Source organism: Fundulus heteroclitus, chromosome 8 (assembly GCF_011125445.2).
Source record: "Fundulus heteroclitus isolate FHET01 chromosome 8, MU-UCD_Fhet_4.1, whole genome shotgun sequence".
NCBI classification, from domain to species: Eukaryota; Metazoa; Chordata; class Actinopteri; order Cyprinodontiformes; family Fundulidae; genus Fundulus; species Fundulus heteroclitus.
In genome coordinates this window covers 19,059,018-19,084,048 of record NC_046368.1, presented here as the reverse complement: position 1 = coordinate 19,084,048, position 25,031 = coordinate 19,059,018, and the positions used below count along the sequence as shown (strand labels likewise).

The following is a 25,031-nucleotide window of genomic DNA, read 5'->3' as shown; positions in this document are numbered from 1 at the left end:
TGCATCAAAACTATGACCACCATGTACTTTTTTTCTTTTCTTTTTGGTAAAACAAAAAGTAATAAAGGTGCAAATCAATTTTTGATGCTGAAGTGGGGCGAATCCTATAGTTTCCTTATTCTCTACTGTATTGCAAACAACTGTTAGACTGCAGTAAATGTTAGCTTATTATTAAAGGTTCATGCCATAAGGTTTTTTTTTATTCCTGAAATATATTAGACACTTGTTTGGAAACTAACATTTCATTGCCAAGAAAACGGTTTAAAAGAAGCAACTTTTCAATAAACCTGAGTTGGAAATAATGCATTTTGTGTATATTTTCCCTCAGTAACCTGACTACTTTTCTGTGGTTAGAGCAGTCTATTCATATAAACCCAGAGCAGGACACTAACACTTCAATTATTGCATAACATGCTATACCAGCATATTTTTCCTTACTAGTGTGCAGTCCTAATTCTACACCACCACCTCTATCATAACGGGAATTAACAGGTCGAACATCAACGAAGAGCCTGATTGGTGCGTCTTCCAGATAGTAAAAACTCAAATTCCCACGGTGAGCGTGACACTGGTATTTTTGCTGGATGTCTCCAGTTTAACAGTTTCCGTTTTTATTCAACACAGAGCTCTGAATACGGCTGTGGTAAAACTAGATGCTGAATGCATAACAGGACCGGGTGGGCAGCGAACCTTCCACACGTCCAGCAACAACGTCTGAGACTGAAAAGGTCAACTCCTCCAAAATGTGGAATTCCCATTATACTCTGAAGACTTTATCTATGAAAACCTGAAATGAGAACACAAACTTGCTGGCCTTCGGATTCCCTGTTCGTAGGCAAACACTGAACATTTCAGCGGTGCAGGAAAGAAGGTGTGCTGAGAAGACATGCCACATCATCCCTGGACATATGCATTTTCCCTCCACTGCTGGACCTTCTCTGACTCATTTTACCTTCTTAACGGTGCGATCAAACAAGGTAATGTGTCCCAGCTGAACCTAAGGAACTTGGGCCAGAACCAATCTGTTGTTATCCCTCTTCTACCTCCTCGTCGGGACAACAGAAATATTCCACAAAGCAGATCTGTCCGTCGTCGTTCCTGACCAGGTACTGCAGAGAGAGGACGCCCCTGCTGTCTGTCCTCACTGAGACTTTACAGGATATAGCCAAGGCTTTGGTGGATGGTTTTAGTAAGGACATCTTGTATCTGTCACAGATTGCACAGGAGGGAAACAAATCAGAGGCTGTAAAAAGACTCGTTAGGTCAGATCCATGGATAATAACCTAAAGGATGGATGTGAATAATCAAACTATAACTGACTGCACAGGCTCTTTAGGTTTTGGCTTTGTAAGCACATGAATGGAATAAAATAATCTAAAGGTCCAATTTATGGAGTGTGGTTGTAAAAATTATAAGCTACCTCTTATGCAGCTGCAGTAGAAAAAAACACTGAGGGGTGAACTGTGGGACTTCCTTTATAAATTTATAAATTGCTCACATTAAAATGATAAAAATGCAACAATTCATTTTTAATTGCTGGACTTATGTAAACGACTTGTTCAACTAATTTAAGTCATATCAAAAATATCATTTGGGCCAAACTCTTGAGCATTGCTTGGTCCTTGTTTGAGGATTAACGGGACAACTATCCAAAGAATTTAAAGCAAAGATGACCAAGTCTGTTATTTGGGTTTATTTTAGTCAGCTGATGACCGCACTCACCTGTTGGTTTGTGTCCTGTTGCACTGAAACAGCTCCATCATATCCGAATCCTTGGAGTAGTCATAATGGGCGTTTCCAGAGTTTCCAAATGTAGACAGCCTGTAGCGTTGAAATCCAAAATAACATATTTCTAAGGAAATACCGAGTGCAAAATCGAACAAGACCGAAACGGAGGGCAAAATGTTTACAGCAGCACAATTTCTAATAAATGAACTGAACTTTTAGCAATGGCTTGTTCTTTGCTTGCCTCAACTATTAAGCACCGAAAAGATTAAATGTGAATAAAAGAAAGTACTTTGTCATTTTTACTGCACTAACATAACCCATAGAAGGAATATAAAGCTGTCAGCCTACCTGAAGTACGGCTGGCTGGGGGACATGGTGATCTCCAGCACCTCGCTGGTCAGGTCCAGTTCAGAGAAGGCTTCCTTTAGACTCTCTGACAGTAGGATGACCTTTAAAAGGAGACAGAAATGCATGACAAATAGAGAAAAATACTTATATAATCCACTCCTATATGGTCTACGAGGAGACAAGAAGTGCTGTGTTTGTGTTAAATCTATACCATCTCCTGCATTTAAAGATCATATCTGTTCTAATCTAGTGATTTAAATGCGTTTTTCCATACTGACATTAATGAATCCAGTTTTAAAGACTAAAAACAGCCGGATGAACCTTGTTTGTAACATTGGAGCTGGAGAACTCAAAGTCGATCGGTTCCTCTGGTTCGCTTGTGTTAATTTTGCAGACAGTCACCACGCCGCCCTCCTCCAGGAACAACGTCAGCGGATAACCATAACCCCTGTAGCACATCCGTAGAGCTGTTGAGACTCCTAAAACGTCGTACAAGGTATGAGGTCAGAAACGTGTAGATAAGAGGATTTGGGTTCGTTTTTGCACATTTTCCAATCGTGTTCCGTTTAGGGTTTTTACCTGCCGCCGGGGTTCCTCCAAAAATATTCAGGCAGTCGAGCAGAACAGTGAGGTTAATTTGAAAAACAACTATATCGTCCTTTAGCGTGAACTCTTGAAAGATATCTGCCTGAAAGACGAAAAAAAAAACATGAAGAAATTTAAGTGGATGAAGGCAGAAGAACGTGATGTTGACTTCTTTCTTCTCTGGACGTAAGCTAAATAACGACAGACGCACCTGAATGAAGGCATTGGCCTGCATGCATTTGCAGTCCTCCACTGTGACCTTCAGGCCGTTTGCTGTTGCTGTGAAGATGGCATGGTCCTTGCAGGTGATGGCTTTCAGTATGTTGGAGAGACTGCGAGCGTTATCCAGATTGGCCACCAGAACGTCTTGTACATCTTCACTTTGCGACTGAGTGGACAGAGGCATTGTGGTGCTGAAAAAAAGACAACAACACAAAATTAGAGTGTATATATTTGTCAGTACTTGCGACGGGAATATACTTAATGGACCACCTGACAAGATGTTAGAATAGCGATCAGATAAGCCCTCATGTCTGGAAAACACAACTAGAACTCATAAGCGGTCCGCCTTCCATAGTTGCTAACATCATTTTTGGTTATTTTTTTTCTGTATTTCAGTGGAGATGCACCAATCGGGCATTTCATACTGCAATGTCAGTTTTTGCTTTTCTTACAACACTCCCACCCCAACTTTTTTTTTTTCTTACGGACTGTGCTACATCAAACGGAAAGAAGTAGGATGCAGGTTCCTAGACAGAAAACGTTCGAAAATGAAAGAAGAAGAAGAATATATCCACTATTTATACTTGAACACATACATCCCCACATTTCATCTAATGTCAGGTTTACATTTAATTTTTCGTTCCTTTGTTAGAACCCTCAGTTATAGTTGTACAGAAATCACATCTAAACACATTAAACCAACAATGACCCAAGAAATAAAGCATAAACTACACATTTGACAATACAAAATAAAAACTAAAATGAAGAAATAAATAGGAAAAGTGCAACTCAGAAGGTAACTGTACAATTCTGGATTGTTTTGTTTGAGTATGAGGAGACCCTTTCCACATAATCATTGAAGATTTGTACAGAAACAGCTGCAGACCTTTTTAACGAAACGTTTAGTTTAATGGACAGACAAATGAATAAAGTAAGGTACATATTACAGTAAACACAATGTACAATTCCGGTTATTAATTAGGGATTACTGCAACACATAAACATTGCGGGTCTTCCTAGCTTTTTATAAAAAGAAAAGTATATGATGGAACATGTACTTTTCTCTTTAGCTAGCTAGTATGCTTAATCATTGAAAACACACGTAACTGTTTAACGACACACTTGCAGAAATTGTTTCAGCTTTAACGCGTTATTCTTTCGGATCATCCTGTAAAATAATCTGTAAGAAAAACGCCTCATTAAAAACAAACAAACAAAAAAGCGTTCATCAGCCACTCACATAAAAGCCAGAAGTCAGCATGAAGAACAACGCTGTTTGAAAGAAACCCCAACCTGCCCGGTGCCGACCGGTTTCCGCTTTCGTCATCCGCCGCTAACGGAAGTGGAGTTTTGCGTCGGAACATCACGTTCCAGAGACTTCGCTCAGCCGCAACAACTCCACTGAGATTCACGCTAACCTCGCCGACGGGACTGCCGTGTGTTGTCGTTTGATTCGCCCAGGTAAGAGTACATGCTTTATGAGCTTCTTTTTAAATCAGGGACGCACTTTTTAAGCCGGTATAGCCGCTCTCGTGCCTCCAGTGTCAGCCGCCGAGAGCTAACCGGAAGCTAACTTCGGCTAGCCGCCGGGGGTTCAGGTCTAGTTTAAAAACCATTAAATGGATAACAGTTAATAAATAATGGCGGTTCATCCCACCGCGGTGTTCGTCTGCCTCTCGTTACATTCAGCTGACTACTTTTTAATATAGGCTCTAGTTAACCCCGCGATAAAGTCAGAGTTACATAAGTTAAATTAGTAGTTCTGCGTTGCGTCATGCTTTGTATAGACAGTAGTGTTTAATTCTTAAGACTGACTTTGTAAAGTGCCTGGAGATGACATGTGCTGTGAATTGGCGCTATATAAATACAATTCTATTAAATTGAAGACAAAGTACGATAATAAAGGCGTTTGGTCGTCGGTTTTATGTTAATGGGCTCAGTTGCTCAGGACAAACATATTCCAGGCCTACAGCGTCATAGAAAGTCAATGGTCAGAACAATAAAAAGTAAATGTCACGTTTAAAAAAATAAATAAAAATACAGTACCTTAGATAAAGTCCCATCTACAATGTTGTAAGTCATGAACATTTTCCAGAGTCTCCTTTTAGGCCAGTACAAATGTGTACCTACAGCTGTATTTACACTGAGCAGCCATACAGGTCTAAACGGCAACAGCTGGTCGACACTGATAATCCCTTTATCGTGGCACATATTAGTGACATTTACCCTCAGATCTGATGTTTAAATGCAAAAGAAAATGGGTCAATCTAAAGGTCTGAGCAAGTCTGACAGGGGCCATAATGTGTTGCATCTTCCCAACTATAGCAGACGGCTGCTGCCTTGTACCGTAAGAGGTGAATGGACACTTCAGAGACAAAACTTAACATCTTTCAGTGTGAAACGAGAGACAGCTTTGATAAATCCATGGATCTGACACAGGTGGTCTGGGTGTAGAAAGCCGGTGTCCTTTTTCTTTTTACTCTTCAGGTGTGGCTCATTGTTTAAAAATATTATAATATTTCAGTTTGACCCACCCTGTTCATAGTGGTCCTTAATATTAATGTCGTCGCTCTTTAGTTTCTCTGGACTTCCTCCGAGAAAACCTTCTCATTTCTCGTCGCCCCATGGCCAGACACTGAAAAGAGAGGCGTTCTCTCAAAACTTCTCTAAAATCAGCTCGGTTTCAGAAGAACCCGGGCTGGCGATGGAAAAAAAAAAAAAAAAAAACTGCTCCTGAAACACTCAAAAGTGAACGGAGGTGTGCGGTGTTATTGTACATCACTACTTCAACAACAGTGTTTTATCCAATGCAATTCATATCAGTGTAGATTACGTCACAGATTATATCGTAAAGTGTTGGCATGTCATCGAACAGGCTGACAGCGTAGATTGTGACTGTGGCTCGTGTCTGTATCAGAACGGAGACACGCTGTCTAAAGATAAGTAGGTCGTCTCGTATTCTTCCAGCGAGATGCTGCTGGGTGTTTATTGGCTGGCCAGCGTTTGCTGATGAGGCGATGAAATATGGACATTTGATCAAAAATGTGGTTTTAAAGCAAGAGCTGCCGTTATCAGAGTAAAACGGCGTCATCTTGTCATCACACTGCAAGATGAATCATCTGTCTTGCCATGACAGGCTTAGAAAGCCTCTGTACAAATCTTACAAACGCATAACCAAAAAGATATGACCTTTTTTTTTTTTCTTAGCCTTGTTGGTTGGGTGTAAATTATCTGTAAACTGATTGAAAAGAAGTAAAAATTAGCTCCTCTCTTGAAATTAGGCTGGTATTTTTCTGTAGTTTTGCCAACTGGGTTAGTAAATAACATTAAAGAGCAAAGACATAACTCTGCTCTGTAGATTTATGCCAGAAAGTCAGGAGAGGCATTTTAACAGCTGATACTAAAGTTTAGACCCAGTGCCATTTATTACTTGCGTCTCACTTTACATTTCAGCCATCAGGCTTTTCATGACTAACACTAATTTCTGTTTGTTTTTTAAGGCTCGGCCTGCCAATTCAGTTTTTCTTATCTTTTTTGGCCATGTGAACTACAGTGCATAAGAGAAAAATTAGCTATAGGTATAAATATTATCTTTGGGTAAAACTGAAGCTGATTTTTCTGTATTTGACCTGCTGATCACTAATCGCAGCATATGAAGGAAAGTCTGGCCAACAGATTGCTGCATTTCTCTTCCGCTTCATAGAGACAGGAATATATGAATAACTCAGCCTCGTCCCTTTTAAGATGGTGTCTTTACAAAACTCATGATAGTTAGACTTTTCGTTGTATACCGTTTTTGTAACTTGTGCTTTTTCTGTCTGTTTTCTCCGCCTCAGGTTCTGTGTGGAGAGAGCCTGTGTGAGCCACAGTCATGGTGTGCATTCCCTGCATTGTGATTCCTGTCCTGCTGTGGGTCTACAAGAGGTTCCTGGAACCCATAATCTATCCTGTCATTTCCCCCTTCATCAACGCCATCTGGGGCAATAAAGCTGTAACGAACACAAGTACTGATCAGAAAGCCAGTGAAACAAGTAATGGGACTCACAAGGTGAGACGATGACAGATGTAGGATTTTATTCCACTGTTAGAGGAGTAAAATTACCGTTGTTGTTATTAACTTCAGAACTTTCATAAAACAAATTTCTGTTTTTCAGCTTGAAAGCAACGGTGAGGCGACTGCAAATGGAGCGACTATAGCAGCTGACAAGAAGGCCGACTGAGTGTTGTTTGTAAAGCAGAAATGGCCGTGTAAATATTCCCAGCGTATCGTTTAGAGAAATCAGTCGTTGTCAATGTTCTTCCAGTAATCTGACTGTAAAGCTGCTTGAAGCTTGTTTTTAGCTTTTCATTCATCATGTTAAGGTAGCTTCGCTGTTATATTTTCTGTTTTTTAAGTTTTTGTCTGAATGAAACAGATTTAGGCACTTTAATGAAAGGATGGAAGAAAGCCTTCAAATAAATGCTTATTTATTACAAACCTGACTTGCCACTTTAAGTACTTTAATATTCTGTTCAAGTTACAGCAAAGACATCAAAGCTTAGATTATTTTATATATAAAATTATTGTTCTTGTGATGGTACTTGTAAAGCTGGCCTAAGATTAATCCTTTTTTTTTAACTGGTGTTTTGTTAAAGGAAAGGAATGGTTGTAGTAGACTGACCATTTTGAAAATATGTACATCTTTTTAATTTTTTTTTTTCCTATGAAAGATACTCATTCTTTTATGGATTTGGAGCATTTTGTTGTTTTCCTACAAGTAATTTAATTCAGTTTAGGTGTAATTAATAAATAAATGCTGATTAAACATTCATTAAAACGGTGACAGTTTGGCAACAATATTTAATATTTAATAATTTTTCAGAAATCTTACTATAAGTTTTTAGAAAAGTATATTTTCTGAATGAGTTGTTAAAAGCGTAAAAGATTGTAAAGTTGTTGGGTTTTTTGTGTTTGAAGAAAGTACAAATCACAGACATTTGTGCTCAGGTTTATGAAAAGGAAAAGTACACTTTATTTTTAAACTTAACAGTTAAGAAGTCTTCGTTTTAAGATAAAATAAAATGAATGAAAACAACAAGCGAGTTGGTGTTCTCCAATTAGCCGTCATGTTCAACTTCATTAGTGACATTAATTTACAGCATCTCCTTCAGATGGTTGTAACTGACAATCTCGCATTGTGGACTAATATGGACACTACTCCACATAAAAACGTCCTTTTTTTTAAAAGGGAAATCTTAAAACGTTTCTTCCCAGAGCTAAAATGCATATATGATTGAATCATTTATGTCTGAGATGGACTCAGAAGTGTTGATAAATGTATCATTTTACTTTTAATGAACATATCTGACATCCTTGCTTAACATTACAGCCACTAAACTGTTATTGAAAGCTATGTGACAGACCAACTGAAGGTATTGGTCTGTCTTCCTTGTTCAGCTTTCAAATTACCCTCTCTAAACTCTTAGATAATGTTTTTTTTTTTATTATTATTCAGCTGTCAGTATCTGCAGCTTTGTGATTATTTTTGAGAAGATTCAGTCTGGTTTTAAGTCTTCACAGCAAGAAACTGCTCTTCTCAACGTGTGCAACTGTCCATTCCACTGTCCAACTGCTGATTCTAGTGATTCATGGATGGAGCTGAGCTTTATTTAAACTATAAAATGACAGAGGTAATTTTTATTTTGTAAATCTGACCCGACTGAATGCAGCAGTGCTGCTGGACCACTGGACTCTTGGCTGTCTGTTATATTGGAGTTATCCTTGACTGATTTTTAGATTCAATAAACCGATCAGTGCAGTAGTCTAGCTTTTATAATCGTTGACAACATTGTATTTTATCGCTCCATTACTTTTTTTATGATTTTTTTTTTTAATCTTTTTAGTTATGTACCTGTGCAGCAGTACTTGTAAAACGGTCTATAAATTAATGATGAATGAAATGCATGTTTTTTTTATTAATTTAAATTTTTATGAACATAAATGTGAAATGCTGCTCAGCATTGCTAAATCAGTCACTTTCAAGAACAATTTTCTCCATAATTACAGCTGCAGGTCCCCATCTACCCATGGATGCGCTTTGATCTAAACCATTTTTTGTAGCTCTGGCTGTATGTGTAGGATCATCCTGTTGCATTTTGGTCCTGTCACACGTTTGTCAGACTGGTCGAACGGCCACGGAAGTGGGACCCAAACAGCAGCCGAAAAAACAAGGCAGGAAGTGACATCTGTGGAAGCAGCTTTGATTTTTTAAATTTTATTTTGTAGCCAACAGTGTAACAAACAGAACTACCCACACCCAATAATGAACAACAAATGACAAACTGCTTAAATACAAATGAACCTAAATTGGGAAAACCCATCATTAGGGTTGCTGCGGGTAACAATGGGAAATACTATTTACATGAGACAAAGAGCAAGCAAAACAATACATTTACAAACTAATGCAAAGTGAAAACACCTTAAACACATTCCAAGAATTATCTGAAGATATGCATTAAAATAAAAGTCCTTTCTGCGTAGAACCACCCTCTTTAATCCACATCTTAATTTAAACCAGGCGTGTCCAAAGTGCGGCCCTGATTTTGGGTTGACATTCTCTTTAATTTCGTAACATCTATCCAATGAAATTTACTCAAATGCAGACTTTGGTGTATTAAAATCCGCTTTGAATTTAATTATTAAATTGGCTAATTACAGGAAGTGTTTTCAAAGAACCAAAAATATTTATAAAAATATATAAATTGCTAGACCAAAAATAGTTCAGTTTATTATTGTTAAAAAGTCGAATGAAATACAAAATAATTAACAAACTAGATGACCATCTTTTAATACAAGAAATGAGAAAAACCCTTTAAAAAATTTTTTTTTTAATCTACAATGATTTACACATTTATTTCCTACAAAAAACTGACTTTATTTGAAGAGATCGTATTTTGTAGGGCAGGAAGAAAAAAAACATAATTTTTTTGGTTTAAAAAAAGAAAAAAAAAAAATCCCCCTTGAGTTCCTTTGACTTGACAATTTTGGCCTATCGTTTAAACCCTCCCAGAACCAATAACAAACCACCAGGGACGGTTCTGTCTGCACACCTGCTGGTTGATAGAAAATGGCAGAAGCAGATCTTTAACAGAAAACAATGAGTTTTACTGAAAAACATTTTCTTGGATGCAATGCATTTAAATTCAATCTATATAAATGCTGCACAGGAAACAATAGTGATGGTGAGATATAACAGGGAAAGCCACATTGATAATGTGTAGCACTCTACGTTCTGCACGTAATTGTGTGTTTGTAAACGGACTAATTCTGAGAATTCATCTTGCAGGTAAGGTGAGTCGAGACGAGGCATTAAAGCACTTGAGCCATTTGCTTCAGTAAAGGGTTCATTTAACGAAGCTCCGTATGCACATGAAACCACCTACTGGCCCAATGCATAATCCCAGCCAGCAATATAATCTGACGCTTGCCTGTATTTTTATCCTTTAGTCCTTGAAAATGATCGTTAATAAGTAATAACCATACATTTTTCTTATGATTATCACAAGTATAATCTATTTTTGAACTCGAAGAGGGCGCTAGATATACTCGTGAAACTTGGACAATGATGTGCAAAACGGGAGATTTTAATTTAGAAGTAAGAGTTTTTCAACTGTTTTAGGTTTTAATCTGTTCTCTTTGTTGTTTTTGACACTACTCCGGCCTTTGAAAATACCTGTTCATACTGAAGACGCGGACGTGCATAAAAATGCAAGTGCAAGTTTGTGTAAATTGGGGTTACGGTAGTTTTTGCCTCTCCCAGTACTCCAGTGGATTTTCCATTCTGCTAATATTGGGCTCTGATAGCTAGCGCTGCACTTCAACCGTGGCCTCTGCAGTTACATTTCGCCTTTGTCTTGCCTCCACTACACTCGTGTCCAAACGATGCCACAGTTTGCTACCTAAGAGAAAACAGCAGATGATGTTAGCAAGCTTTCTAATGGAAATAACTGCTCTCAAAATGAAAAATAATAGATTACCTCCAGTGTTATCATGAGAGGTGAAGGCCTGGGAGATTTCCTCTCAGCTCTGTCGAGAACGCTTAATAGTGGCAAACTCTGAGGTCAGTCACTGAATGGCTTCGGTGGATTTAGTCTGGCTGAAAATAAAACCTATGACGTTCTGTAGCTAGGGATAGGATGCTCATAGACTTCCAAATCTGAAGCTTTTCCCCATGCCTGATGAGGTGGTCTCCATCCTCTAATGCTGCTGCTGCCTGCTTTGTCATCTCCTCCTGAAGACTTTGCTCCAACATTTTCATGAGGGTAACCACTTTGGAGATAGAAAGATTTTTTCTCGGCAGACAGCTCAAGTGTTGTCATAAAATGGAGACAGCAAAGAATAGCACCGTCCAACAAAGCTGAACTCCTCTGATGTCAATAAAGGCATGTCAGTTTGTAGGCAGCGAATGCACCTCTCCTATAAATAAATGAAAAACAAAAACAGTGGCAAATACAGTTCCTGATAACCAAACCTAGGGAATCTTAACTGTTCTCTACAGATGCGTTTTCACAAAACAAACAAGTAATAATAAGCAATCTGATTGTAACAATGGCTCATTGTTACAGATCGTCTGTCCCAGTCCAAAGCTTGTTTCATCCTCTCTAGATTTTCTAGTAGGATTACCCTTTGTTGAGCTCCATCCATCCTGGATGGATTAAGAAATGCCTCCCGTCAACATTATAATGCCACTGCCATGTAATATTGTTCAAATGGAGTGTTCAGGGTGTTTAGGTCTTATTTTTTTAAAACTAAGCCACATCATAATAGTTGTCTTGACTGCATCTTCTCCCTGGGGTCGCCCCTGATTGTGTATTTAACAGTGCTTTTTGAGATGTTCAAAGCTTGGCATGTTGCTTTCTAACAAACCCAAGCTATAAACTTTTCCTCAACCTTATCTTTGTGTCCGCAGGCCTTCATAATGCTGTTATATTGTCTAATAAATCTATTTGGCAATTAAAAAAACATGCCTGAAATTGAATAGTTGGTGGGCTCTATTCATAAATTATATATTATATATAAATTATATAAGGGGATTTCTGACGATAAGTACTTGTGCCAGCTTTTATTCAGAGGTATCAGGAGGCGAATACAAAATTAAAGCCTCCCTTTTCAGATGTGTGTACTTAAAATAAAACAGACATGGCGCTTTTCCTTCCGCTTTACAATTAGGGGCTATTTGATGTTAAAATATATCGAAGTTTGTGTTTGTAACGTTACAGAATGAAGCCTAGTAACGTAAACCAGGTATTACGTTACCAGGCTTCAACGTTGGCGGCGACGTCACGGACGTACAGGTTCGCCACTTATGGCAAGCCGTTTTAACATAAATTCGGTTTCGTCTGACTATCCGTAATTACATTCCAGATATCTTAAAATGCATTTTAACTAGATAAAACTACATTTTGACTATCCGGAATGGTAATTTAAGATATCTTAAATGAAAAAGCTCAATAATTGAAGATATCTCTAATTCATTTAGAGATATCTTAAGGAATTTTGACTTGTCAAAATTGCAATCTCCATACAACTCAGTGGTAAATCTGATGTCATTTCGACTAGTCAGAATATAATTAGAGATATCTCGAATAGGTATTTTGACTAGTCAAAATACAATTAGAGATATCTTAAATTGCTAAAACGTCTAGTCATAAAACAATTTGAGATATGTCGAATGTAAGGGCGGTAAAAGCGAATTTATGTTAAAATGGCTTGCCATACATCCGCTCGCATTTCGTCATTACGCTAATGGGTGGCGACGTGGAAAACATGGAGGACGGTAGTACGTAGAGCGAGGCTAGCAGAGGAAACGATTCTCTAATTTCAGCTATCTCCCTCTGTTGAAGCAAACCCGGTCAAGCGCCGGGAATACGGCTGCTGCGTTGCGGGGTAACAGCTGGTCATCAGCGCTGACGGAAGCCGGCAGGAGCCAGAGGAGCCGCGAGAAGCTTCTGTGACAGGTAAGCCGAGCTGTCAGCTGATTGCAAAACAAGCGGCGAACGTTAGCTTCTTCGCTCAGTAACAAGTCACCGACGAGCTGTGAAATTCTGCCTTCAACCCCGAACTAAAACCCGGCGGTGTGTGAAAGTCGGTTCTACTGAAATAATCCGTTCCCGGTGACCACGGGTTGCTGTGACTCCAGGAGTTGCTAAGGTTGCTAGGTACTATAGGAGTGAGCGATATAGGCTTCAAATTTTATCATGATGTATTGTTGTACTATTGTGATAACGATACAAGTGATGATAGAAGACTATTACCAGCGTCTTTTAGTCTTTTTTTAGGGAACTTTGTGGTTTTGACCTAATATAAATTATAGCCCCATAAACACAAATACTGTCCTTGTTTAAAATGACGTTTAATGACGTAACACAATTCGAAATGCGTTTATCAGGACACCTGTTAAAAGAAGAAACGTGATTATTCATTTATGTGATTATTTATTTATCACTAAACGTCCCACTGTAACTTTACCACTGTATCCCTAACCTTCCTCTCAGGTAACTAAACTAAAGAAATCAGAATTCAAACCTTAACCTAAAAAAGTAAAAACTCGTACCGAAACAAAGAAGTGCCAACTAACATCTAAACCTAGGGATGGACAAGAATTCAGCATCAATACATATTGCGATATAACTTTATTCAATATTCAATTCAGGTGATATGACATTTCCGATATTTTAATGTACATTGCAGTCTATGATTACAGCATTTATCTCTTGACTGACGTTCTGGCTTTCATGCAGTTTTATGCGTTTTATTATTTAAAGCAAATATTTCTAAAATGTTTTATATTGGCGTTTTCTAAACACGGCAAATTAATCCTCCTAATGTTGTCCCGACATCTGTTGTGGGAGCGTTCTTGGCATTCTCTCCGAGACTTTTATTTTGTTTATATCGATATCGTAATTATATTGTATCGACCGAAATTAAGAAATATATCATAATCTAAGTTTTGGCTGTGTCATCCAGCCCTAGCTAAACCTAAATAAAAAAAAAAAAAAAACTGGTGAAATGCCTGTAGCATCCCCTTTGGTGTAACATGGTTCTATACAACCAGAGGAACAGATTATTATCATTATTATAGGGAAACAGAACGTTGCACCACACCGGTGTCTCAATGGTTTCTGACATTAGTTTTCTTCGTTCAGCATCAGAGTTGCCGAGAAACGAATTATTTCAGTTTTGGCCAGAAACTTGCTAAACTTGTTACCCAGGCTGTCTCGGATATAAACAGAAGAAACTACCCTGCAGTACCCGTTTCACAGTGATGGAGGGAACATAAGCAATGCAGCATGCTAGTATCAATTATATGCCTCAAGTTCTGCGTTGTGTCTTTAGTTTGGTGCTACTTCTGCAGAACTACGGGCCCATTTTAAACCTCCCCTTTATGGGTAAGATTATTGAAAAAGCTGTGTTTCAGCAGGTAAACACATTCCTAACAATGACCAGCCTCTTTGACGTTTTCCAGTCAGGTTTCCGTGCTCGCCACAGCACAGAGACCGTCCTTATCAAGGTGTTTCATGAAATCCGTTTTGGAGACTGTGGAAGAACCACAGTGCTGGTTCTATTGGACCTGAGTGCAGCATTTGATACTGTTGATCACTCCATTCTGTTAGAGCGCCTGGAAAACTGGGTCGGCCTTTCTGGTACAGCACTTGACTGGTTTAAATCCTACTTAAAGGACAGGGACTTTTTTTGTGTCAGTAGGTAACTTTACATCAAAGATGACAAAAAACACGTACGTCTCCAAGGGTCCATTCTGGGTCCCCTCCTATTCAATATCTACATGCTAAATCGTGACCTGCTGCTACTATTCCACTATGTTTAACCCCCGTAACGCCTTATGTTCATATACAGCACTTTGAGTTGTCTTTTTTACTGAAATAAACTTCCCTTTGTTACAAGGAGCACAGCCTACAGTTTGTGGTCAACACTACTGCGCACATCTTAACTGCTCGTGTTCATTGTAAGCGGTTGCACCTGTTTGCACAAGGCGTGTCAGTGAAAGGCATTTAACATCCTTGTAGATAAGGCCCTACCATGCTGTGAGTGTCTTCGGGGAATAAATGGGCAGCGATGCCATGGTTTGCATGGTTAGCAGCACAGGAAGAAAATTGCACACTGGGAATTTCTAGTCAGCGTCTTAACTCTGGAAATGCACCGATTGCGGCTTGTGATATTTGCGAAGGTCCGATCTGTCAGGTAAGGTAAGTTGAGTCCAACTTTAGTCTAATTAGTTCAGTTAATTCGGTTCAAAGTAGAAGCGCACAGTACATCGTCACAATATCGCAGTCGAAAAAGGACTCACTGGATGCAATGTTTAGTTGGTTTATTATAATTCTGGTGCGATTAATCAATGTTCTCTATGCCAGCGGTTATATCTGCTCAGCTGGATGGACTTTGCTCCCGAATCTGATGCCCACACCAGGTGTTGAATTTGATAAAGCTCACGTACAGTAGTAGGGACATCCTGACGACAAAGAGTTTGAGAAGTAAGGAGAATGGTTGGTTAATAGCAACCAACATCGGCAGCGAATAATAATATTCAACAATGGTATTTCAGTTGTATTTTTCTCTTTTCATAAGGAAATATTAATGTTAAAAACACATTTTCTCCTACATGGCTTTAGGCTTCAGTCTAGAGTACTGCAAGTTACTGGACAGAGGCATTTACTATATACTTTAGCCCATTGGTCCAATTGTTGAGCTGGATTTAGCTATATAGGTTCCAGATTGACTATAGTTAAACACAATAAGGTCAAATTCAGTTGATCATCTAAAAGTTGGTAGAATATTTACTGTTTAAGGATGCCTTGTGTGTTGAGCTGGAGCTGGGTGACATGAACACAAATATTTTCCCCATGTTTTCTCCTGCCTAGAATGTTTTCCATATTTATCACAATACAGATTCAAACGTCTTGTTTCTTAGAAAGTGTCTGTTTTAATACCAGCACAGTGAATACATTAAAATCTGTAGTAACACACTAGTGATAGGGGATTAGATTTATTTTCAAAAAATTGGCAGACTATACACCAAATTCCCATAAGAATAGCTGGCTTTATCCATTAATAATTACACTTTCTGAATGCGCTATATATTTTTGCACAAATCCAATTTGCAATATGGTTTAAAAAAATGCAAATATCTTTGACTGCAACAAGAAAATAATGCAAATCAAGTTCACATTTCTGTTTGCAACCTATTCTCCATCTCGTATGATAAAGGTGCGCCTTAAAACTGAAGGCACACTTTTATTGTTGTTATTGATATTTTCGGTTATTGAAGTTGTCTCGTTGACTGGTGCCCCATTGAGCCATTAGGCTTTTCACAGGATCCTTTCTTTCTTTGATCTAAATTTGCTCTTTGTGCCACATGATTAACTGAAATTCAACCCACCGATAGTACATCCCTGATCCACCTCGGGAGGTTGCCGCAAACCAGCAACCGCTGTGAGCTATAAGGTGTAATACAGGACTGCCAAACCAGTTACATGACACAGAGAAAAGACCAGCAGCAACATGGGTCTGCGTTTGGACAATCGATCCTCTGTTGTCCACCTGCTTGCTTTTATTCCTATATTTTCATCATGTAAAGCACTTTGCATTGTCTCTGTACTGAAGTGTGCTATATAAATAAATTTGCCTTGCCTTGCCTTGCCTGATTAGAAGAAAAATAGATTGATCAGCGGAACATGATGCAGGTATTAGCACGTTGCGGATGGTTCCTAAAACCTTTGTATTTAAAGGACTGAATTTGTTTGGACAGCCTGTGTGACAACCGCCATTCTTTACATTTGTTCATTTGTAATTGTCCATGAGTTTCAAAAAAATAAGCTGGTGTTACGCGGCCAGTTTTAAGTGGGGCCATTCGTTAAAAGGAAAACCGTTGGCATGTAAATTACTTAAAGAGAAACAGGGCAGCTGACCTTAGAAAAACACTCGTTTTCCTTCCTTCTGCTTCTTCTTCTTCTTATTATTATTAAACAGTGTGCAGATATTTTTTTTTCGTTCTGCCTATATTTGAATATTAGGTGGATATAGGTAAAGGTGATAGTTAAAGCAAAATATAATCTGTTTATAAACTGGAATTGATGGCCAACTAAATCGGTGCATTTTTTAAAAATAATTTTATGGCATCAAAAATGAACACTTTTCAATTTGTTCCAGGATTTGGTGCATGTCCAGTAAATAAGGACTGAAGACTGGAAGGTCTGGCTGGAAGAAGCCTGGAAATATGGGAGCAAACACCAGCCAGGTCACTGACCTGTCCGACAACGCCAGCCTCAAGGCCCTGGTGGGCACCGAGTCCATATCTGAAAACGACCCCTTCTGGAATCAGCTCATCTCCTTCACCTTCATCAGTCCGACAAACAGGTAAAAAAACCAGAGTATTTCAAGTAATATGTTGAAAATTCTCCGTATTCCTTTCTGTCTCTTTGCTATTTCCAGTTATGTAAAGCTGTAGAGCAATAGAGCTATTATTATTATTATGTCCAGTGTATCCTACTTTTTATTGTTCATTTAACACATGACCTAATAACTGCAATGTTTGATGAAAGTTTCGTAAGTTAATTAAAAAAGTGTAATAAGTCTTTAGGCGATCAGTCCTCATACAGCTTCTTTAAAACTTGGGAAAATGTTTTTTTTATTCATTTGACCCATAGTAACAAAGAGGATGTTTGTAGAGCTCAACTAAGTAATGATTCAACCAGGCTTCTCTCATACTTGTGATTTTAGTTAACTGTTAACATGCAGCTGCCTTGTAAATAAAGTTAATGAAAACAAGAATGCAGGATTCCAGCTTGTAAAAGCAACGTGCCTTGTTTATATATATATATATATATATATATATATATAGTTGTATGCTGATCCATTTGAAGAGCTTTTTGTCATAACAGTAGTGTAAGTCTGTTTCGGGTTTGTGGAAGAATTCATAAGATGTATTTGAGACAGGGGGAGCTTAAATCAGCTGTGGTCTGTTGTAGCAGAGTCCTAATCCTCCACGGATCAGCCTCGATCCCTTAAGTTAATTTTCTTTGCTTTGTGTCCTAATTAAAACGTCAAGGTGAAATGAGATCTAGAGGGAATAGTTTGACATTCTTAGAAACTTGCCTGTTTTCTGCATTTGGTGTAACCTGGACTTTAGACTTTACTGTTATTGTCAGCAAGGGGAACCTCCTCAGTTTCTTTCTAAGTGAGTTCTTCATTCTACGGGTCCGGCCGACGAGTGAAATTTAATCACAGTTAGCTCATGATTTAACAACAAGGGTGATTACTTTATCTCACACGGCTAGTTTGGTGTATCTAGCATTTTTTCCCCTCCTAATAAATGATGTCAAAACTTAAAAACTGCTCAGTTTATCTTTCTCTGATTAAAAATTTGTATGATTTAAAACAGTGTGAGCAAACAGAGAACAGGTGTAAGGGAGAAAGAATTTTCTCTGTAATACGCAAAACATTCAGCATTACATTATCAACGTAGTCTCACTCCCAACTCTTCACACATAACAGTTCTGAACGCATCCCCACTTTATTCCCAAAACCTCATCCAGGAACGTTTTGGGAATAAGCCATTTTTTTTAAACCTTAAACAGTCATTATTTTGCTTTGAACATAAGCCTGAATTGCTATATATTTCATTTAGAGAATGTTTAATGAGCAATATGTTTCATTTTTTAAAATGCCCCGGTTAATTCACTTAAACCTTTGCTGTCAGAAGTGCTGTGGTGTGAGTGAGAACATCTTTCTGACATCACATCTTTTTTGGTAATTTTAGTTGCATAACAGGTTAATATAGAATGTAACACAACTCATTAGACGCGCCTCATGTTCAAGGAATCAGAACATGCATGTCTAAGATTAAAAGTAGCTTTTGAAAAAAGAGCAACCGTTACTCTGGTATTAAACCTACTTTTCATTAAACCCCCATTTCTGCATGAAAAAAGTAGCTTTTTTATTGTTTTTTTATTAGTTAAAGGTGGGGGAAAATCATTATTAGCGGACACAAAGCCTTTAAAACATCACCAGCCTGTGTTAATCTATATATTTCCCTCAGAGATACTGGAATAAATTAACTTTATAATAATATTCAGATTTTTATGAATATGAATATTCATAGATTGTGTGGAGAGCCATCTGAAGAGCTTTTGTCACTAAAGTTTAGTCGGTCTTTTTCAACTACTTTGTTCATTTCTACTCCATGTTTAATTATTGAGCAGGTCAAAATAAAGAAAATCTACAACAAAATGAGTTTTGAGGTTTTAATTTTAAGCCCATTTGAATTCTTGTCACCCAGGAGTTCTTTCGTGGCATTGGAATAATTTATTCAAAGCATAAATATAGCTGAAACATTCATTAAATACATCCATACATGTAATGTTTTCAGATTAAAAAAAGTATAACTGCAAAGTGCAGCCACAACTAGCTTATTTTACCCCTTCTAAGGTGTGCATGTTATCATTACCTTATCTTTTAACTCTTGCCTTTCTCTTTTTGCTTCACAGTGGAGACTCAAAGCTACTTGAAGAGGCTGTCGTCCCCCTGGCCAAGACTCTCAGTATGTTGGCTTTTTACCTCCAAAGTTTTATTTCAAATTTAAACCCTAAATCAGGGATGTCCAAACTTTTCAGTGCATGGGCCAAGACTGTCAAGTCAAAAAAACGAACACAATTTTCTTTCTAAAACAAAAAAAGTTCTGTTAATTTTTTTTTACCTGCTCTACAAAATATGGCCATTTTAAATACGGTAAATAAATTGGTCAGATTTTTGTAGGAAGGGAATGTGTCAATTATTGTAGATCCAAAATTTAAAAAGGTTTTGGTCATTTGCCGTATTCATCCAGTTTGCCAATTATTTTGAATGATTTAATGTGACTCTTTAACAATAATAAACTGAACTCTTTTTTTTTTTGGTCTAGCAATATAAGAACAGTATTTGGGTATTTAATAACTGAATTCAAATCAGATTTTAATGCACCTAACTCTGCATTTGAGTAATTAAACGTCATTGGATAGATGTTATTATGAAATTAAAGAGAATGTCAAAAGTGGGTTTATTAAAAGATGAATACTTTGTGTTGTATTTAACATTTTCAATAGTTTTTTAACTTTTCTGTAATCATTTTGCCCTAATTAACAAGTAAAATCTTCCACCAAAATCAGTGCATGGCCACAAATAGCCCGCGGGCTCCACTGCCTAAGAAAATTTGCATTTATTTGACTACTCTGTTTGTGAACTAGTGCTGCAAAAATAACGTTCTGATCTTTGTTTCCTCCCTCAAGTTCAGAACAATCCCAGAACGGGGAACTTCGGAGCTCTTGTGAGAGTCTTCCTGGGGAGAACCAAAGAGCTGAAAATTTCCACAGAGTGTCAGGAGTGAGTATGAGAGCACAGTGCATCGTTTTGGGGGATCTTTTGTGATCAACTATGAATAAATACATTCAAGGATGCTTCTTCTTCAGTCAATGTCAGGTGTCTGTGTCATCAGATGGGCAGCTGTCATTAGCTACATTTACATGGACAAAAGTAATCGGAATAAAGGGCCAATCAAAATATCCTGATAGGATTAAGCTCAATTGGAATGAAATTATAATCTGAATAAGAGGGGTGGATAATCCAATCAACGTGCACATAAACGCTCGTCAGACTCTAGGTATTACGAATGAAGCAAACTGACTAGAGTGCTCATGTGCGCCCGACGTAAACATTACATATTTCTGCGCTGGTGAGTGGTGGAAATACGTCTGAAAACAAAACGGTCAGGGCTCCTGCTACAATCATTCTGTTGGAAAAAATAAGAGCTGAAAAATGCTGTGTACTCAGCAACGTTTCAACCGTAATTAGAACCGCGTGTAAGTACATCCTGGGCGCTCTGAAGACAAAGTTGTATAATACTGCTTTGTTTACTATTTTTGAACAGAAGTTCTTGTGTTTTATTTTTTTTAGGGGAATTTGATATCTGCGCATGTCAGAGTGGTTCTATTCTGAATAAAGTCAAGTGCATATACACATGGATTATGATCAGATTAATTGATTGTGTGCCCATAAAAACGGTACAATCCGATTATTTAATCCGAATACATTTTAATCGGCTCGTGACATTATGTGCGTGTAAACATAGCTGCAAATTTCTTCAGCCCTTAATCCAAACTCTTTCCTCTCAGTAGCTTCCAGGACATTCAGGTAAGGAAGCCTTTGCACCCCATCTCAAGTGGATCTATCCACATTTGTTGGCTTTCGTCGCTGAAATCCATTTTACATTTTTTTGTACGCCTCAGATTTCCATATTACTGTAAACTCCACGTAAAACTGCACCGGGCCTTAGGGTTGTGGAAACAACATCAACACAACACATGCATGCATAATCGTGAGGTTTTATGAACATGATAGAGGAGGTTGGACATTTTTCACCTTAGCTCTCATGGTGGTGGCAGCATCATGCTGTGGGGGTACTTATTAAATGAGCAAAGACAAGAAAGCTGGTCAGAGTTGATGTAGCGATGGATGCATTGAGCTGTAGGGCAGAAAAACCCGTGGGAGGCTTCAAGAGAGGAAACTGGGGCAGAGGTTCGTCTTCTTGCAGGACATGGATTGTAACGAAGTGGACAGGCTACGAGTGGGAATGTTCTGAATTATATTATTATTATGTAATTTTATACTATTTTAAGTTGAGTGGGACAGAGGTCTTTTCAAGATGGGGTTATTCCTTGTAGAAGAATATTTATTTTAGTCTGCTCATTTTATTTTGCACTACAAATTATTGAATAACTCGAATAATCTGTTTTGCGTGCATATTCCTATCAATCAAATTAAACTCAGGTTCAAGACAAATGTTTGCAAAGTAATTTAACGCACAGAAAGAAAGGCAAAAGAAAAAGAAATCACCTTGTCGATATGGGTGAAGTCAACAGGGCTTATTTATTTTACAAGGAGTTGGCAACCCTAATTCAGACCATCTCCATCCAATCAAATAAAAGTTGAACTATTCTTTTTTTTTTGTGTGTGTCCTGTCTGGCAGTGTAGCATTAAGAATTGTTGTCTTAATGCCAAAAAGAGCCCATCAGATTTTCTTTTCACAACTGGAGCAGTACTGCTTTAGTGTTAGAAAATGGATGGATGGAGGAACTATTCTGCAAGGAAGGAAGGGCATAAAAAGCAAAAAGAAACAGTATAAAATGCTTTAAACATGCTTTTTACATGCAAACGAATGTCAAAGACCGTACATACAATTGTTAACCAAATTTTTCAGCATTTAGTTAACTTTTCAACGCCATGTACTCTTCATTTGCTAGTTTGGCATAAAATCCCACATAATTATTGTGGCTAGAAAATCTCAAAATTTATAAAACCTTTGAAAGTCACCATGCAATCAGTGATGGATGATTATTACAATTATGCTTTAGTTCTTTCTTTCTTTTTATTGTCATGGAAAGCTCTACATTAAAATCGTTATATTTGATCATGTAACAACATATCACTGTTTCAGCTTAAGCGTTAAAGGCAAATATGGATCCACATGTTGCATAAAAGTGGTGATGTTTTGTTTTTCTGCCACAGTCAGTTATTCATCTGGCAAGCGCATAATGCACTGTTCATGATTCGCTGCCTGGTGAAGGTTTTCGTGGGCGAGATGAGCGAGGAAGAGCTGCAACAACAGTTCTCCTACCAGGAGAGGGCGCCAGGCTCCAGTGGAGGTGAGACCCATCAGACTTGAGCTGTCATTAGGGAGCTAATCATTTAATAATCTAATAGTTTAAGATATATTATTTTATGCTATAAAGCTATAGAATATGTTCAGGAGAAATCAGTGATAAGGACTCCAGGAAGGTGTTGCTGAGTCAACCACACTGCTGTGAATATTTTTTACTTTCGACTGCACTTAAATGTTGTTTAGCTTATTCATCATGCTTCAGCTAAATTTTATACGAAATTATTGTCCAAAACTTATACAAATATTTTCTTTTTTTTTTTTTACTTTTGTAAAATAATGTGTGTGTATGTGTGTTTTCATATGTCCTTTCACCACTAATGTAGAAACCGGGGGTGAGAGTCTCATGGAGGAGCTGCTGTTTAACCTCGTTCACCTGATTGTTGAAGTACCCTTGCTGTAAGTATATCTGAGCACGAGTACTTAAGGATGTGAGCGTTCAAGACCCTTCAATTAAAACACACTTCTGTATCACATACAATAAGTCACAATTGTATTTATTTCAAACCACACTCTAATGCTTTAAATTATTAGAGATTAGTGTCTGTGGTGTCAGCATAGATGTGCATTGAAAAGTGTCGCTTTTAATCCGCGTGAACTCTTTGTTTTTTTGAGTCTTGTGTTTTTAGTCCTACCCTTGATCGTTCACTTCTTATACCCGAGGAAATATGAAATCCGTTGCTGTACGTCCAGGCCTTGCTCTGGCAGGCTAGAGGTACACGCTGGGAGAACAAAACCCTGTAAAATATGAAAAGGAAGCGACGCAGAAGCGTCTAAAGGCAAAGAGAAAGTGATGTTAAGGTGAAGAGAAAAGGCTTGAGATGAAAGTTCATGAACGTTTTCCAGTGAGTGGGAGTGAAGAGAACATAATGTTTGAGAATAAATCAGCCTTTACTCCCACTGGGCAGTGCACACACTAACTCTCTGAATTAATGAAGGGAAGATTTCAGCGAGTGAGTGGGTGGCTCAATCAATGGGTGAATTATCTGTGACTGACAGTCGACAAGCCGTACAGGGAGACTGCAGCTCTGCCACATCCCCTTTGCACTCCACAGAGGCTTGTTAGCCATGTCAAACCAGTTCACGCAAACTGCCTGACATTTGGTATTTCCTCAATACCGCACTGTCCACTTTTTTTTTTCTGTTCTCATGTCTGTACGGGTTCAGTTTTGACCTTGTCTTCTGTCTAACTCATTTCTCTCCAATCCTCCTCATTCTCTCTTTTTTTTTTTTCTTTTTTTTTTTCCTCCGTTGTCTCCGGACATCAAAACCTGGCACTTGTATAAATGCATTCAGCATTCCAGCATTATTCATTGTTTCAAGCTTAAAGGCTCTCTGTTCTTTCTTCCTTCGCCACTTTTGTGGCTGTCAGCCCATTTCCTCCGTACGTGCTCCTGCTTTGGGAATCCAGCCATTTCTTTCGGTTGTAGTTCTCCGAAATCCGGCACACTTCTGCCACCTTTTATGTCATGTTTCAATGAGCTTAGTAGTGGGTTCTTTTCCAGTCGCATGTGAAACAGTCGATCAAATATTGGGATATCATCCTGGAAGAAGAGAACGTTTAGATTATCTTGTTAATGCTACTTGTAATTCAAAGCACCAGACCGGATTACCTGTAATGTTATTTTATTTTATAGAGAAGCATACAGCAGAAAAGAAGGAATTTTAAAATAAATTTGATAAAGATATTTTGTCAAGGTAAATTACTTAGTTTGTCAGATTTTCTATTGCTTTTTCTTTTAATAAAGGAAGTCATTTTCTTATCTCATTGATACTTTTAATTGTCTTTTGGATGTAGGCATCGTTTTCTGATTGGTTGCAGGATTGTTAATTAAAGGTGTCCTTGTCTTTTAGGAATTGTCATTGAAAATAGTTTATTAGGCAATTAATTAAAACTAATTAGGAATTATTGATGCTACTGACAGGCACATCAGTCGCGCAGCTTGTCGATGGTTATTTCTTTGCTTTACATTAAGTATAATTTTTTAATTATAATATTAATATTTATATCTATATTATATTTTTTTTTGCTACATGTGGAATGAAACTTGATATTTGAAATACTCCTACTCCCACAGTAAATCAATGACTTAAGCTAGTGCTGCATAATTTTCTCTGATATAATTTTTTTTTACTGTTTCTCTTTGCTTTAAGCATGAAACATTATTGTTAAATCAAAAGGGAACTCGAGTTTAAAGCCTTTATTTGTTGTCCACCAATTAAAAAGTTTATCTCATTTAAGGTTTAAAAGAATAGCTTTCAGGTCCACATTAATTCCTTAATCTCTCCATGGGAAATAGCCATATAAAGCTTTCTTAAGAACAAACTTCCATTCTCTTTTAAGTCTGATCTTATTTGAATATTGGAACACAGTTGGAGATCTGTGAAATATTTCTGAGCTTTAGG

At 37.8% G+C, this 25,031-nt stretch overlaps 3 protein-coding genes and 1 pseudogene across 4 annotated transcripts; 2 read left to right on the top strand and 2 right to left on the bottom strand.

The window, feature by feature from the left end:
- Positions 1-77: 77 nt before the first annotated feature.
- On the bottom strand, positions 78-4,213 carry LOC118556453 (cell cycle checkpoint protein RAD1-like). Of its 2 annotated transcripts, none has more exons than XM_036140265.1 (7): positions 4,124-4,213; positions 2,873-3,074; positions 2,656-2,764; positions 2,398-2,555; positions 2,077-2,177; positions 1,723-1,821; positions 78-1,206 (listed from the first exon to the last, which is right to left on the bottom strand). In XM_036140265.1, the coding sequence occupies exons 2-7, from the start codon at positions 3,065-3,067 to the stop codon at positions 1,029-1,031; spliced, it is 840 nt and encodes a 279-aa protein (XP_035996158.1). In that variant the 5' UTR covers positions 3,068-3,074; positions 4,124-4,213; the 3' UTR covers positions 78-1,028. The 2 variants fall into 2 exon arrangements, with proteins under 2 accessions (XP_035996158.1, XP_035996159.1); XM_036140266.1 differs by lacking the exon at positions 4,124-4,213 and adding an exon at positions 3,991-4,086.
- Positions 4,213-7,572, top strand: LOC105930665 (UPF0729 protein C18orf32 homolog). Its single transcript, XM_012868984.3, has 3 exons — positions 4,213-4,344; positions 6,720-6,931; positions 7,038-7,572. Exons 2-3 carry the CDS (start codon positions 6,755-6,757, stop codon positions 7,101-7,103), a joined length of 243 nt encoding a protein of 80 aa, XP_012724438.1. The 5' UTR covers positions 4,213-4,344; positions 6,720-6,754; the 3' UTR covers positions 7,104-7,572.
- A 5,073-nt stretch (positions 7,573-12,645) lies between these two features.
- On the top strand, positions 12,646-23,028 carry LOC118564021 (dymeclin-like). The gene is made up of 6 exons (XM_036140713.1): positions 12,646-12,879; positions 17,087-17,293; positions 19,423-19,475; positions 20,200-20,293; positions 22,475-22,611; positions 22,952-23,028. Exons 2-6 carry the CDS (start codon positions 17,154-17,156, stop codon positions 23,026-23,028), a joined length of 501 nt encoding a protein of 166 aa, XP_035996606.1. The 5' UTR covers positions 12,646-12,879; positions 17,087-17,153.
- A 242-nt stretch (positions 23,029-23,270) lies between these two features.
- LOC118564020 overlaps positions 23,271-25,031 on the bottom strand; it is a 3,560-nt pseudogene continuing 1,799 nt past the window's right edge.